This window comes from Lepisosteus oculatus, chromosome 7, assembly GCF_040954835.1.
Source record: "Lepisosteus oculatus isolate fLepOcu1 chromosome 7, fLepOcu1.hap2, whole genome shotgun sequence".
In the NCBI taxonomy this organism is placed as follows: Eukaryota; Metazoa; Chordata; class Actinopteri; order Semionotiformes; family Lepisosteidae; genus Lepisosteus; species Lepisosteus oculatus.
Window position 1 is genome coordinate 19,765,941 of NC_090702.1, and position 13,097 is coordinate 19,779,037.

Genomic DNA, 13,097 nt, shown 5'->3' on the forward strand with positions numbered 1-13,097 from the left:
ATAGTGTCTGGTTTAAGGTTAACGCTACCAGGATGTGGACAGATGTCTATATGAATTATTATTTAAAAAAATCATAATGTACATTCCTTTCCAAATGGGACAGAACTGGAGGATATACCCTATGTAGAATGTGAATAAAGACATTTTCATGTAGTATATTATTCTACCAATGTAATGTTGTTTCTATAAAAAAAGAAATGTGGATCAACTTCTTGTTATGTCAGAAATAAATCTGCTGATGTGTTTCACTATCAGGGTAAATGGAGCTGTTGGCAAATACTTAAGAGCATGAGATAAGACCAGTACCTGTTATGAAAAACCCTTCACTAAAGTTCTATGTATAATCCTGTCTATGGTTTATAGCTAATTCTTTGCAAATAAAGGTCCATTTGTAGTTGCTTTATATAGCTCTATTCAACTAGTTGGTTCTACAAGTGCACTCACTTAATGTTCTTAAAAATTATTCAAACTTATTGTAAATACTGAATATAAACATGATTTTTTTCCTGATCAGTCAATTTTACCTTTATGTTGTAAGTGGATCCAGGGGTGAGAGTGTTGAGAAGAAATTCTGGAATATCAGAGTACGTTAGCACTTGAGTAAATGATGAATCAGGCCAAGGGCAGACTTCTTTGTACTTAATAGCATAGGAAAGAATTTTTCCATTGGGCTCTGGTGGTACTGTCCAGGACAGCAGGATACCTGTTGAACCAACCCTCTCTCCTTCAAGATTTAAAGGAGCACCTGGAGCTTTAAACATAATTAAAGCACATTAAGTAAACATTACATAAGTCAAGCTATAGAAAGGCCCTATTCAGTTATTTAAAAATGTCACTTTTAATTAAAACATAATCGTTACAAATGGGAAGAAAGGGGTAATTGCATTATTTCTTTCTGCATGATTTCCAAGAAAACAGACATAACTTGAACTTGATAAGAATTTTGGACAGAATATACGCCCATCCGAGATGTTCTGAACATAACACCAAGCAGTGTTTTAACTGCTGTGTCACTCAGATATGTGTGACTAACTCTGACACACACTGTAATGTTCTGCTTTTTTAACAAAGGTTTCACACATTTAAAGATTAGAAAAATATAGGTCTTTTATCTGAAACATATGCTTAAATAATTTATAGAATCTAAACATAACAATAAATTACGCACTGGTGCATGTACATGTCCGCTGGTGATGTAAAAAATTTCTGTAAATACCTATTTTTTATCAAGCACTTCTGCCACAACAGTATTAAATTTAATGATGTAGCAGCTTAGATTTATTGGAATTCTAAAAGTTAAGCCTAAAAACAAACCAAACTCAATCTTTTTTTCCTGAGAGACTGAGAAAACCGAGAGACATACATTCAAAATATATCTAAGCTTCATAAGCTCTATAAAAAAATAATTCAGCCCTCATATTATGTGCTATTAGGATATACAGTACTTACTCGTTTCATTTGTTGTAACAATTCTACTAACAGGTGAACTGTATGCTGATGAAGAAACTGCACTGACAGTAACTGTGTAGGGCTGCCCAGGTGTGACACTAGAAACATCAGCCTATGGATTTAAAAATAAAAGGCATTAATCTAACTCTGTAGACCTAGAAAAATACAGTAAAACACTGAAAGACATTTTTATTGTCTCCATTAATCAACTCAAATTTCACTTGAAGTATAACAAAAGATAATGAAAAGTTACATTACCTGTGCTGACACAGATTCCACCCAAACAAATATAAGCAGCACAATAAAACTAGGCATTTTAATAGATTATTAATCTCTTCAAGGTGATCAACTAGGTTTTGCTGCTGTTCAGTAACAGCCAAACTCCAAAAAGATGCATCACATTAAACATTTAGACATAGACCTGACAGAGGACTAAGTAATAAATAATGAACCCTATTACTCAATAGCACTGCCCTTCCTTTGTTATTTTGTTACACTCAACACTTCACAGATCACATGTTAAGAAACAGACCACTGAAGATGTTTGTAGTACTAGCTGTATCTCTAAACCTGGGGCAGCCATTGAAGTTTTCTGTGTAAGACAATAAATAACATAAAGAGGGTCCTGTTCCCAAATAGATCACATGGTTGAGCAAGAGTTCCTCTCTATAGCTGCACTATGTATAGGCAGCAGCTGTTTTAGGAAAGCCTGCCTTTACCTGTGACTCCTCAGCACTGAGGTTAGTGACAGTAATGGTGCCTTCATTAGGGGTGACATCCACTTGGTATCTGTCGACATGCCCAGAGGGTGCTCTCCATCGAAGAGAAAATCTGTCAGAAGATGTACTAACAACTCGCACATCCTGTGGCCTGTCGGGTTCTTCAAGACATTGACAACAGCTGCATATTAGTTGTTTTGGTCAAAAAAAGATCTGATAAGCATTTCAGAAAATTAAACCTTTTTAAATTTGTTCAATCATACTCACACATCTCATAAAGTGCAAAAACACATTAGAACCTCTAAAGTCCTGGTAAATTGGTTGAAAGTTTTAAGAGTTTGTAAACCACAAAAGTCATCTGAAACTAATTTATCAATTTGGGTTTTCATGCTCTTCTTCTTGATTTTTATTACACATACTACTAATTCTACTGGAAGAAATGTATACTATTCAGTAATTTAAAACCTAATTTGTTGTCAAGATAATTGTGGAAACATTGAGACATTTATTTTTTTTATTTTAAAGTACTGATTTAACCTTTAACCAATACTTTAATTTCTGATTATATAGAAAGCAAATATTTGTAATGATTACAATTTGTATGACTCTGTTTTTCCTTAAATTCTCTATGACATATAGTTCTTAAAATTACATTACATATTGTAATAGACAATATACTGTATATACATACACAACATACATATATCACAACACAGATTTGATTCATTGTATTTGAACTCAAAGAAACACTTCAGAACAAAACAACATAAGAAAGGTTACAAATGACAGAATGCCATTTAGCCCAGATGGTAGTTAAAGTACTTAGTGTATTTTACCCACCTGTCACTACCGTCACAAATGCAGCCATCCCAGTAATCCCTAATCTGACTCTCTGCACTGTAATATTGTAGAGATTTCCAGGAAATAGGCCTGAGGCTGTATAATTTAGGCTCTCTTTTGAGATATTTAATTCATAAATAAAGGAAATGTTTGAAATACTGATCTTGTAATAGTCAAATTTTCCAGGGCTTGATTTCCACATTATTCCAGCTGCTGATGTGTTAATATATGTTAAAGACAGTGAGCATATCCCAGATGGCCCTGGAAAGAGATGTATATGTACATAAGGGAATGTTGAGCCTCATTCTTATCAAATCAACAATGATACAATGATCACAGTTGTTAATCAATAATACAATGACCATGTTATACTTGTATTTTCAAATAATTCAAGTATATTTTAATGTAAGGCATAAGATAGCCCAAATGTACTTGCAGTTCTATAATTAAATGTATTAATTAATCATAAAAAACATGAGAAAAACATTTTCTCCTCAACCTAAGAACAATAACAAAAATCAACTCTTACGTGCGGTAACTATTTTGGTAACAGCAGCACTCGTCTCTGATCCTTTTAAAGACTGGAGTTTGAATAAGTACTCAATTCCAGGAGCCAGATCTTTAATTCTAATTGTATTGTTGCGGAGGGTGGTTTTATAAAGAGTTTCCTTGCTTCCTGACAAACCATAGCTGAGCTACAGGGCGACACGCAAAGAAAAGCAGTTTTAATTAATGATACACATTGCAAAAAGTAGGCTATATGAAGCAGACAACATTCTCTTACACATGACTAATAAAACAGTCATAGACAATTGTTAAGCTAGTTTTTAAGTTTTTTATATCCTTTGCATCTTACATTTCCCATAGAAATGTGTATTGAGCACAAGAAGTTTGCAATAACTTCCTGATGGTGACACATAGTGACTCAGCAAACGTCAGGTTTAAACTGAGAACTAAAACACTGTCCCTGTCCTTACTTATCACAGTGCAGTTTCCATTAACACTTTGTATTATCACTATTTCTTGAACTGCTGAAATAATCTAATGTATTAAATTGATTGATTATGTAAGCTTAGTAATATATAAATCATAAATATTTCAATCTTAAATACTAAAGATGGCTTAAGAGCTTCCTACCAAAATTATATCCAAAATCAGGATAATTCCTCTCCATCTGTGTGCAGTACAGTAATTGAACAACACTGCTGTGTTTCACAGTGTGAAAATCACTGTATGTCATAGTAAGTAATTGTATGTGCAATAAAGACACATGTTTATATATTCCATTTAAATATCCAACTGTGACTCACCCAGTGACTTTTTTGTCTTAATGATATAATATTTATATCACCTTAAATCATATGAGGAAAGTAGGGCAAAAATTAATAAAACTAAAAATAAGAAAACTGAGACTTACTGTACTTTAGTTTGTGGTTTACAAAATCTCATATTCTATATTCTATATCATAATTTGTATGATTCCTATGGATATAATTTCTTATCAGAAAGAACATTAAATTTACTTCATCGTTCAGCCTTTCAGGATCTTTCCAGTAACAACTGGATCATTAAATTTTAAATGATCAGGAACACAATCTCTTTTGGGCAAGCTGTCTCTGCTAAGCAACCCATCCAATAATGCTTTGTCATGAAACATTAACAAGCAGCCTCATTCCTTTATAAAAGACTCATTCAGATTCACACAGGAAGGTGTAAATTGAGAACTGTTCTGCAGAGTTCTAGCAGTGTTATTCATTAATAGCTCAGTAACATTTCTTTAAAAAAAACATTTTTCATTTTTATAATATTAAGGACTATATTAGTTCAAACTTTGTTGTAAATAAAAGCATACTGTTAGATCAAGAATACAGGCTGTTTCCCGTGGGACATGTTTGCCTTAATTCAGTTAATTTCAGTGCCAATCAATCAATTGTGCATAAACCTCTAGATCTTCCATACATATAGACTTTGAAATAAGTAAATCATGATTGATGAAAAAGCACAATAAGGTACTTGTACCCATCATTCTAAATAATAGGTTTAATACATCTTAGAGTTCCTAGTATATTCCACTAAAAAAAACAAACAACAAATAGCCATATATGTTAAATATACTTTGAATCCAGAATATAGCAAGCAATTAATTTATGGATATATTTTTTCATATCTGATTTGAAAATATCTGCATGAAAACATTTTAAAAAGCTGCAGTTTTCTTCTCAAAGCTGTTAACCCAAGAAAAAAAAAACATTTACTTAAATAATCAGAATAAAACATTTTTACATGTGGTGGAAGAATGCTGCAATCAAGAAAGGAAGGATATTAATTAAAACCACAGAGACAAGAAAATGTTTGTGAACCCCCAACAGAATTAAGTGAATTCAAATTTCTTACCATGACACCTTTGTTTAATCAAAGTTTTAACAAATATTTTTTTAATGCAATGGTGTATGAAGTAGAAGAAAAAAGGAACCCAAAGCTCCCCAAAACCTACCCCAAGAAACACCCAGGAAGTCACAAAGAGCTCCAGAGTAATCTTTAAGGATCTGCATCCTTCCCTTACTGTGGCTAACGTCAGTGTTCATGCTTCTACAATTAGATGAAGTCTGAACAGGAATGGTTTTCTAAGAGGATAACCAGGAAATAACCAGTGTTCTCTAAAAAGATCATTTCTGCCCGTTTCAAGTTCACTAAAGACCTCCTGGATGATCCACAGGACAACTGAAACAAAATTCTCTGGACAGCCGAGGCAGAAGTTGAACTTTCTGGTCACAGTAAGAAATGTTTTGTGAGGCAAAAAACAAACATATCCTTTCAACAGAAGAACTCCATCCTGACTCTCAAGCATAGTGGTAGGGGTATGAGGATTTGGGGCTACTTTTCTGCTTCAAGAACTGAACAGTATGCCATCATTGTTAGAATGCTTAGTTTGGCATTGTGTCTTAAAATCTGGCGGAAATGTCAGGTCATCCATTTATCTGCTGAAGCTGAGCCAAAAGGAATGTGAAGAAGGCAATACAATGATCCTAAACTAACAACCAGATATACACAATGGCTAAAAAATATATTTCTTCTTTAAGTGCAGGCTTAAATCCCATTAAAATATTATAGCAGGATAGGAAGTGAACTATTCATGCAAGCTAACCCTCAGACTTGAAGCATGGGTTCTGCAAGGAAGAATGGGCAAAAAGTCCTAGAAACAGATGCAGAAAACTCATAAACTGTAAAGGTCACAGTTGAAGTCATTGCTGATTGAGTTGTGCCATCGGTTACTGAATCCAAAGGTTTACATACTTATTCACATCAGGATATTTATTGTTGGATCATTTTGTTAATTAAATATACCAAATATATCTTATGTCTTTGTGTTATACATTTATTCAGATTATCTTCAAATTTTATTAAGACTTAATATCTACAGTATTTACATTTTAGGGCAAGGACATAGACAATATAATACATACCAACCTATAAACAAATGTTTTCTTGACATTATATACTGTATCATACAAAATGTTTGAAATAACTCTCACTAATTCAGTTTTAGGATGTGTGAAGAAACAATAGATGAGTTTCTTCACCATGTTTCATGTATGTAAGTAAAAACTAGATACAGTATACAGGTACTGTATGTATCTCCTTATTTTTAGAAGATAGTGAAAATATTATTATATTCATATTATTATTATTATATGAATATTATTAATATCATATTAAATATTTAATATTATATTACTGAAAAAATCTAGTGCACTCTCCTAATGCTGTACTAGGCACCCAAGGTTTCTGAAAATGGCTATTTAATGTAAAAAAACCCATTATATTAGCTTTTATAATCTTATGTCAACCGAAAGCCTTGAAGGATAGTAATGAGTGAAACATCTTTATCAAGCAGTAAAATTAATGTGTTCTTATCAGTAAGCATACACATTAGAATACACCACTGAAGTGTTTAACAATTTACCTTATAACCATCAACATAGCCACGTGGATGACTCCAAGTCACATATATAGAGTTTTCATCTTGCTCAATGAAATGTATGTCCACAGGGGGTTCTGGATCTAAAATACAAACTCAGCTGTTATTTCAATGGATCCATTTTAAAACTAATCACATTCATGACATACAGTATAGACTGGTGAAAAGGTTAAAAAGGACCACAAAATCAATGTATTTTTTATATAACCACCTTACATAAACTTTTTCTTTTGAGTTTCATATACAGTATCAGGTAGTGTGAAATGGGCCTAGAAGAAAAAAGATAACATTAACTAAGAGAAGACCATAGAATGCTACAGTGAAAGGCCAAGAAAATACCTTTATCTAGCAATGAATATTAATGAGCACTTATCCCTTTAAATGCAGTATATAAATGAAAGCACGCATTGCTTTGCTTTCAAACCACCTACTAAATGATTTTATTTTATCACTTTTTAATTGTGTATAATTACTCTGTCCTAATAAAACAAAACATATGTACATTTTTTGAAGTCATATAATTTCAAAATACTGTAACTACATGTTGAAGAAGCTCTTATGTTCCATTTCCACCAGAGGGCAGTGTATGTTGCCAGGTGAAAATTTGAAAGAATCTAAAATGGTTTACTAGAAAATTCAAGACATTTGAGGATACTGCATGTCAGCATGTAAACTAAAAAGAAAAATTCAGAGTTTAATTCTACCCAGAAACGTAAAAAGAAAGAGTTATCAAATTATGTTTAGACAATGGAATAAATAAAAGACCCTTTAACTAAAATGTGTCTCACCCTTTCTTTTAACTTTTCTGTGGGGAATTATCCTGTTTCTTAATTTACATAAATTATATATGGTAAATCTCATCCAGGTTTTTAGCATTTCTTCTCGTTTGGTTTGCAACAATTAAATATACCATATAGATTAAATATATAAATTAAATATATTGTATATTTCGGTGTTGAGAATAATGTAAACAGCCATCTTAAGATTTGAATGAATTCCAGTTAAAAAAATAAAAGCTACAGGTAGGTACAATTCAGTGCAAGGAAATACTGTACATTTGTCATTACAAGTGCATTGTCACCTACATTGGTAGGTATTTAATCTAGGATGATATTTTGACATTTCTTAAGCAGAGTTCTGTCTTCTCTTGATGTGATTATTTTTCATTGCTCTACTGCAATACCTGATTTTAACTGGATGAGTTTTAAATAAATATAAAGAAAGGTGCTCTCTCATATCATATGGAAACATCTGGCATATAAATCCTCTTTTTTAGTTTTGTTCTGTTATTCTTTTTAGGTTTTTCACACCAAGTCAGTAGCTTTGGGATTTTACTAATATACTGGGTTATTATAAGTAAAAAACAGACAATATAAAATACAGTACAGGACACTTTATATTTAACAGAACACCTGCTTTGGCGTACTGGGAAAACAACCATCAACAAGTTTATAATCCAAAGATCACAAGAAATAAAGCAAGTATATTACAGTATGTTATAGTATATTATAGCCAGTCCTTTAAATGTGCTGATAAAAACTTCATTAGTGCTAAAACATCTCATTACACTTCATGAATACTGCGAGAACTCACATGTTGTAACATGGATAACATTTGGAAGACTCCTCTTCGTTCCACTTGTGGTCACTATGTCAATGTTATAGCTGCTTCCAGGAGTGAGATCTCTAAACTGGTGATATCTATCAATGTAAAAAAAGGTATTTTCTTTTTATAAAAAGGACATTTAATAATTAAAAAGCAAGCACAAAGATACACCAGATTATAAAACAATATATATTTATATGTCTAATTGGATGTTTATCTAAATTTATGCACAGTACACTATGCATATAATGAAGTTTTTAAATTAAATTAGAACACCAATATTACATTTAGTCAATTTAACCCGTCAACTACTCTGACATCTTCATTTTCTACACAGGAGCATTCTGTCATTACCTCGATAATGAAAACATGTTAAATTTGTACAGAGTGTACAGTTCTGGCAAAAAATATTTCAAGAGGAATGAGGGCAACTGCAGATTGTCCGAAAGCAGAATCATTTATGCAGTTTGTGAAAACTTGGCTTAACCTGCTTGGCGGAGGGCCAGCCTCCCGGCGATAGGCCCTCAGCCCAGCTCGGTGAAAATGCGACCAACAGAGTAGCTGCAAAGGTGGAGGTGAGGTGGAGGAGGGATGCAAAATAAGAGAGGAAGAGGAGAGAGTGACATGTGGTATACGGTGTATTGGAATTTGAGAGATTACGTCAGGGGGAGTTGTGGGTTGCGTCAGCTGAGCTTAATTAGTCCGTCCGTTTTCATTCCTCCAGAACACTTGTTAGAACACCATTAATTTTCACTGCATTTTCAACACAGAAAGAAAAGTCCTACCTTGGATCAAGAAAACTGAACTTTTTTTCTTTATTAAAACTTCCATTTGTTATGGACAGAACAAAGCCATCAAATATATGCTGACCTGCTGACCAGCTTACAGATATGGTATTAGAACTCTTATTGAACTCCAACAATTCAACTTGGCTTGGTGCTGCAAAAGAAAAACATGTTGTGATTCTAATTTTCTAAGATAGCAGTTTTATTTACATAGAAATAAAATAATAGTAGGCGTTACTTTTCAATTCAGATATACATTTATCATAGATTTGATTTTGAAAAAGAGGATGAGTTGAAAATGTCAGGCTTGGTTCATTTTTCAAAAGAGTCCTGAAGCAGGACCCACCTGTTTGAATTTGCTGCAGCACCTGCATGCTGTCCTTGAAATTGTCCTTCTCAGTTCGAATAGAAAAATTATACATCTGTCCAGGAATAAGGTTTGTAAACAAGGCTCTTTCATCTTTGATTTTTTTAACCTTAAACAACACCAAGAAAAAAAAATCTGGTTAACGTTTTGCCAGTCCTGTAAACAAAAAGTAAATGTTGTTTTTTTTACATCACTAATTTTACTTGCCGTGAACGTGGCAGCACAGTTAATACATATAACTTCATACTGCTGAAAGCTCCCTTCAGCTCTATTCCACTGAACATCTATCGACGTTTCTGAGACTTTCCCTTCATGGACATTTGTTGGTGGAGCCAGACCTAGAAAAGTCAGAATCAATTCATAATTACAACAATGGATGTATCTGTAAACCCTCTCAATGCATGTGTTGGTTTATATACAGTATATACAGTACAAGTGACTATATTTGGGTAGTATGTCAACATTATCATTATCACTTCATATTGCAGTGTTCATGTCCCTATGGAGTTCAAGAATTAAGGCCAACTAAATAGGAATATTGTTTTTTGAATTATGTATTATCATATCTCAGTTTAAAATAGCAAGCACACCTTCACAAGGCACTGTAATAACACTTTTAATTATTTTCCCAAATGAATTAAAATGACCATAACTCCAATCCAAACACTAAACCCTACCTCTAACTTCCTAACCCTAACAAATTCTTATGTTATGGCAAATGACATGTCATGTCAGCAGAATAAAGGGATACTATTGCACGTAAACTGCCACTAGACACCATTATTCAGACTCAAATTCCTTACAATAGCCACTCCTGGGGTGACTGACTAAATTATTGGTTAATTGGTTAAGCATTTACTCACACTGTCTCATGGGTATAATCTATGATTCTTGTTTAGTGTTTCTGTGTGGAGTTTGTCTGTTCTCCTCATGGTTGTGTGGGATTCCTCAGGGCACTCTGGTTTCCTCCCACAGTCCAAAGACATACTGTTAAGTTAATTGGCTTCTGAGAAAACTGGCCCTGGTGTGAGTGTTTATGTATCTGTCTGTGTCTGGCCTGAAATAAACGGGCATCCTGTCCAGGGTGTACCCCGCATTGCGCCTGCTGCCTTCTGGATTTTTTAGTGGTGTTGTTTGTTGTAAAACCAGAAAAGGCTTGCAAATAAAGCCTCATGGCCACTTTGTGGTCTTTTGTATTTTTTGTGTGAGCACGCCCTTGGGACCACCCTGTAATATTGGAACAATAGTTTAAAATGAGTAAGAAATATGTTACAAAGTCTTATGTGACCTCTAAGTATTTTAACTGGCCTCTCAAGACTGGAATTGGATGAATCAAGAGCTACATAAACCAATCTACACAAAAATAAATTATTGTTGGAACTGAAACAGACAGCTATTTATCTCCACCAAGCGATGTAACAGATTGACCACTGGAATTTTCCATTATTAAAAGGCAAAAAGCATTTGTCTTGTATGTTTTCCACTTAAAATGCCATTATTTGTCATAACATTTATACTAATTGTTTTGCTAATACATTATTCAATTGTTAATCTAACACACCAACTTCTTAGTTGCAGTTATAAAAGCACATACTGTATATCCCTTTTCCAGAAAAAAACAGAACAGTGGCTACTGTACTTACAGGTTTTTACATCTGGAACATGGTAGACTGCACTGGCCATGTTTCCACTTGTTGTGTACACAGAAAAGTCATAATTGGTTCCAGGTGTCAGATGTTCAATGGTTATCTTATCATTACTGTCAGGGAGAATTTTTCTTTGGCTTCCTCCTTTGTATGTAATATTTACTCCATCAAATATGCCAGCATGTGGCATTTGAATGTAAAGTACAACAGAATGTGTGTTTTGTTCATAAGGAACAACTATCTGAACTCTTTCAGGATCTACAAAACAAAAATATATTATATAGAAAGTCAGGAACCAATCAGAGAGGCACAGTTAAAATTGAAGTGTAGTTTTCTAATATTGCTAGTCTGTTAATATCAAGTTTTGTACAATCCTCAAGTGAACACAAAAAAGGTATGTTCCCATTACACAGCTGCAAGTCTTTTCAGTATTACTTTATGTTTACTAACATTTACAAAATGTTAAAACTGACAAGTAACACAATTAATATTCTGCATATTAATATGCAGCATATTCTGCATAGCCTTGAGGGAAGGAACTGAAAACTTACTTAAAGTCTGTAGGACAGTCTTCATCTCACTCATGTTTCCACTCTTAACTGCAGCCACCCCTATCTCATACGTCATGCCAGGACTTAGCATGCTAAGTTTAAAACTGTTTGAGCTGTTTACCCAGTAGCTTTTCGTGTCACCTCCAACAGTGACTGATCTCACTAGGACATAATACTCATCAATATCCTCTTCTTGTTCCACTTCCCAATGCACTGTAACATTCTCTACTCCCACGTCTTCTGGGTTTATATAAACCCTGCTAGGGGGGCTGACAGCTAAAACAAAGCACAAAATATTACCTTTTTTCTACTCTGCAGCATACCATATTAATATTTGCATATGATAATTGACAGACCACGTTATTAAGACCTCAGACCATCTGCTGACCTTTAAGTCCAAAACCAATAATTCTCTGACACACAGAATGAAGCAATCAAGTGAAATACTTGAAATTTGCTTTTGCAGGTGGGGTGAGGCTTTAACTAAACTCAGGTCAAATCGACTTTGAGTTATGCAGTAATTTGCTAATTTCTGGGAAAGTTGCAAAACATATATACTACAACTGCTTTGTTTACCTTCAACCTACTGTAATTCTAAATAAGAAGCCACTTTAAGACTTTTTAGTGTGAAGAAATGTCTAACATTTTATTTTTAATTTTATAATTTATCTGACTTCTTTTATGATTATGATAATTGAACATTATTGATAAATACATCAAATGTCTATCTACGCAAACTGGAAGTAAAACCAATAGTTTCTAATCAACATGAGATTTTTTTATCTACAGCAAAGAATGAATTAGCAATGTAACTGGAAACGAGAAATGTTTGTGTGAAAAATTCTTATCGCAATACACATTCATCACATGCCTGTGGTTATGAAGAGTGGTAAATCCACACAGCTTAATGAGCCAAATGCTGACACAGTCTGTATGTTGATGCTAAAGAGGTGAAAGGACTTGAGGTTGGTTATGACAGCTGATGTTTTGTAGTTTTCAACAACAAGGCTCTTTTTCATACTGGTAGCAACATCCACACAGGTGATCAAATAATGATCAAATGATGCATTATGGGAGTTATCTGGAGCAGTCCAATACAATGGTATTTCCTTTGATGTTACTTTCTTTACTGTAATATTTTGTGGAGGATTAGGTC

General features: G+C 33.6%; 1 protein-coding gene across 5 annotated transcripts in view; it reads right to left on the reverse strand.

Annotated features, from left to right (window-relative positions):
- ptprq (protein tyrosine phosphatase receptor type Q) overlaps positions 1-13,097 on the reverse strand; it is an 86,920-nt gene that overhangs the window by 61,640 nt on the left and 12,183 nt on the right. For 4 of the 5 annotated variants that reach the window (XM_015352886.2, XM_015352884.2, XM_015352883.2 and 1 more), the window contains exons 9-21: positions 12,813-13,097; positions 11,942-12,217; positions 11,388-11,648; positions 9,952-10,082; positions 9,724-9,853; positions 9,378-9,531; positions 8,581-8,687; positions 6,973-7,070; positions 3,538-3,703; positions 3,009-3,269; positions 2,169-2,329; positions 1,450-1,561; positions 525-751 (exon numbers count right to left, since the gene is read on the reverse strand). In XM_015352886.2, coding sequence (XP_015208372.2) covers positions 525-751; positions 1,450-1,561; positions 2,169-2,329; positions 3,009-3,269; positions 3,538-3,703; positions 6,973-7,070; positions 8,581-8,687; positions 9,378-9,531; positions 9,724-9,853; positions 9,952-10,082; positions 11,388-11,648; positions 11,942-12,217; positions 12,813-13,097 — 2,369 coding nt within the window. The remainder of the gene's footprint in view (positions 1-524; positions 752-1,449; positions 1,562-2,168; positions 2,330-3,008; positions 3,270-3,537; positions 3,704-6,972; positions 7,071-8,580; positions 8,688-9,377; positions 9,532-9,723; positions 9,854-9,951; positions 10,083-11,387; positions 11,649-11,941; positions 12,218-12,812) is intronic. The other variant, XM_015352885.2, reaches the window with a different exon arrangement.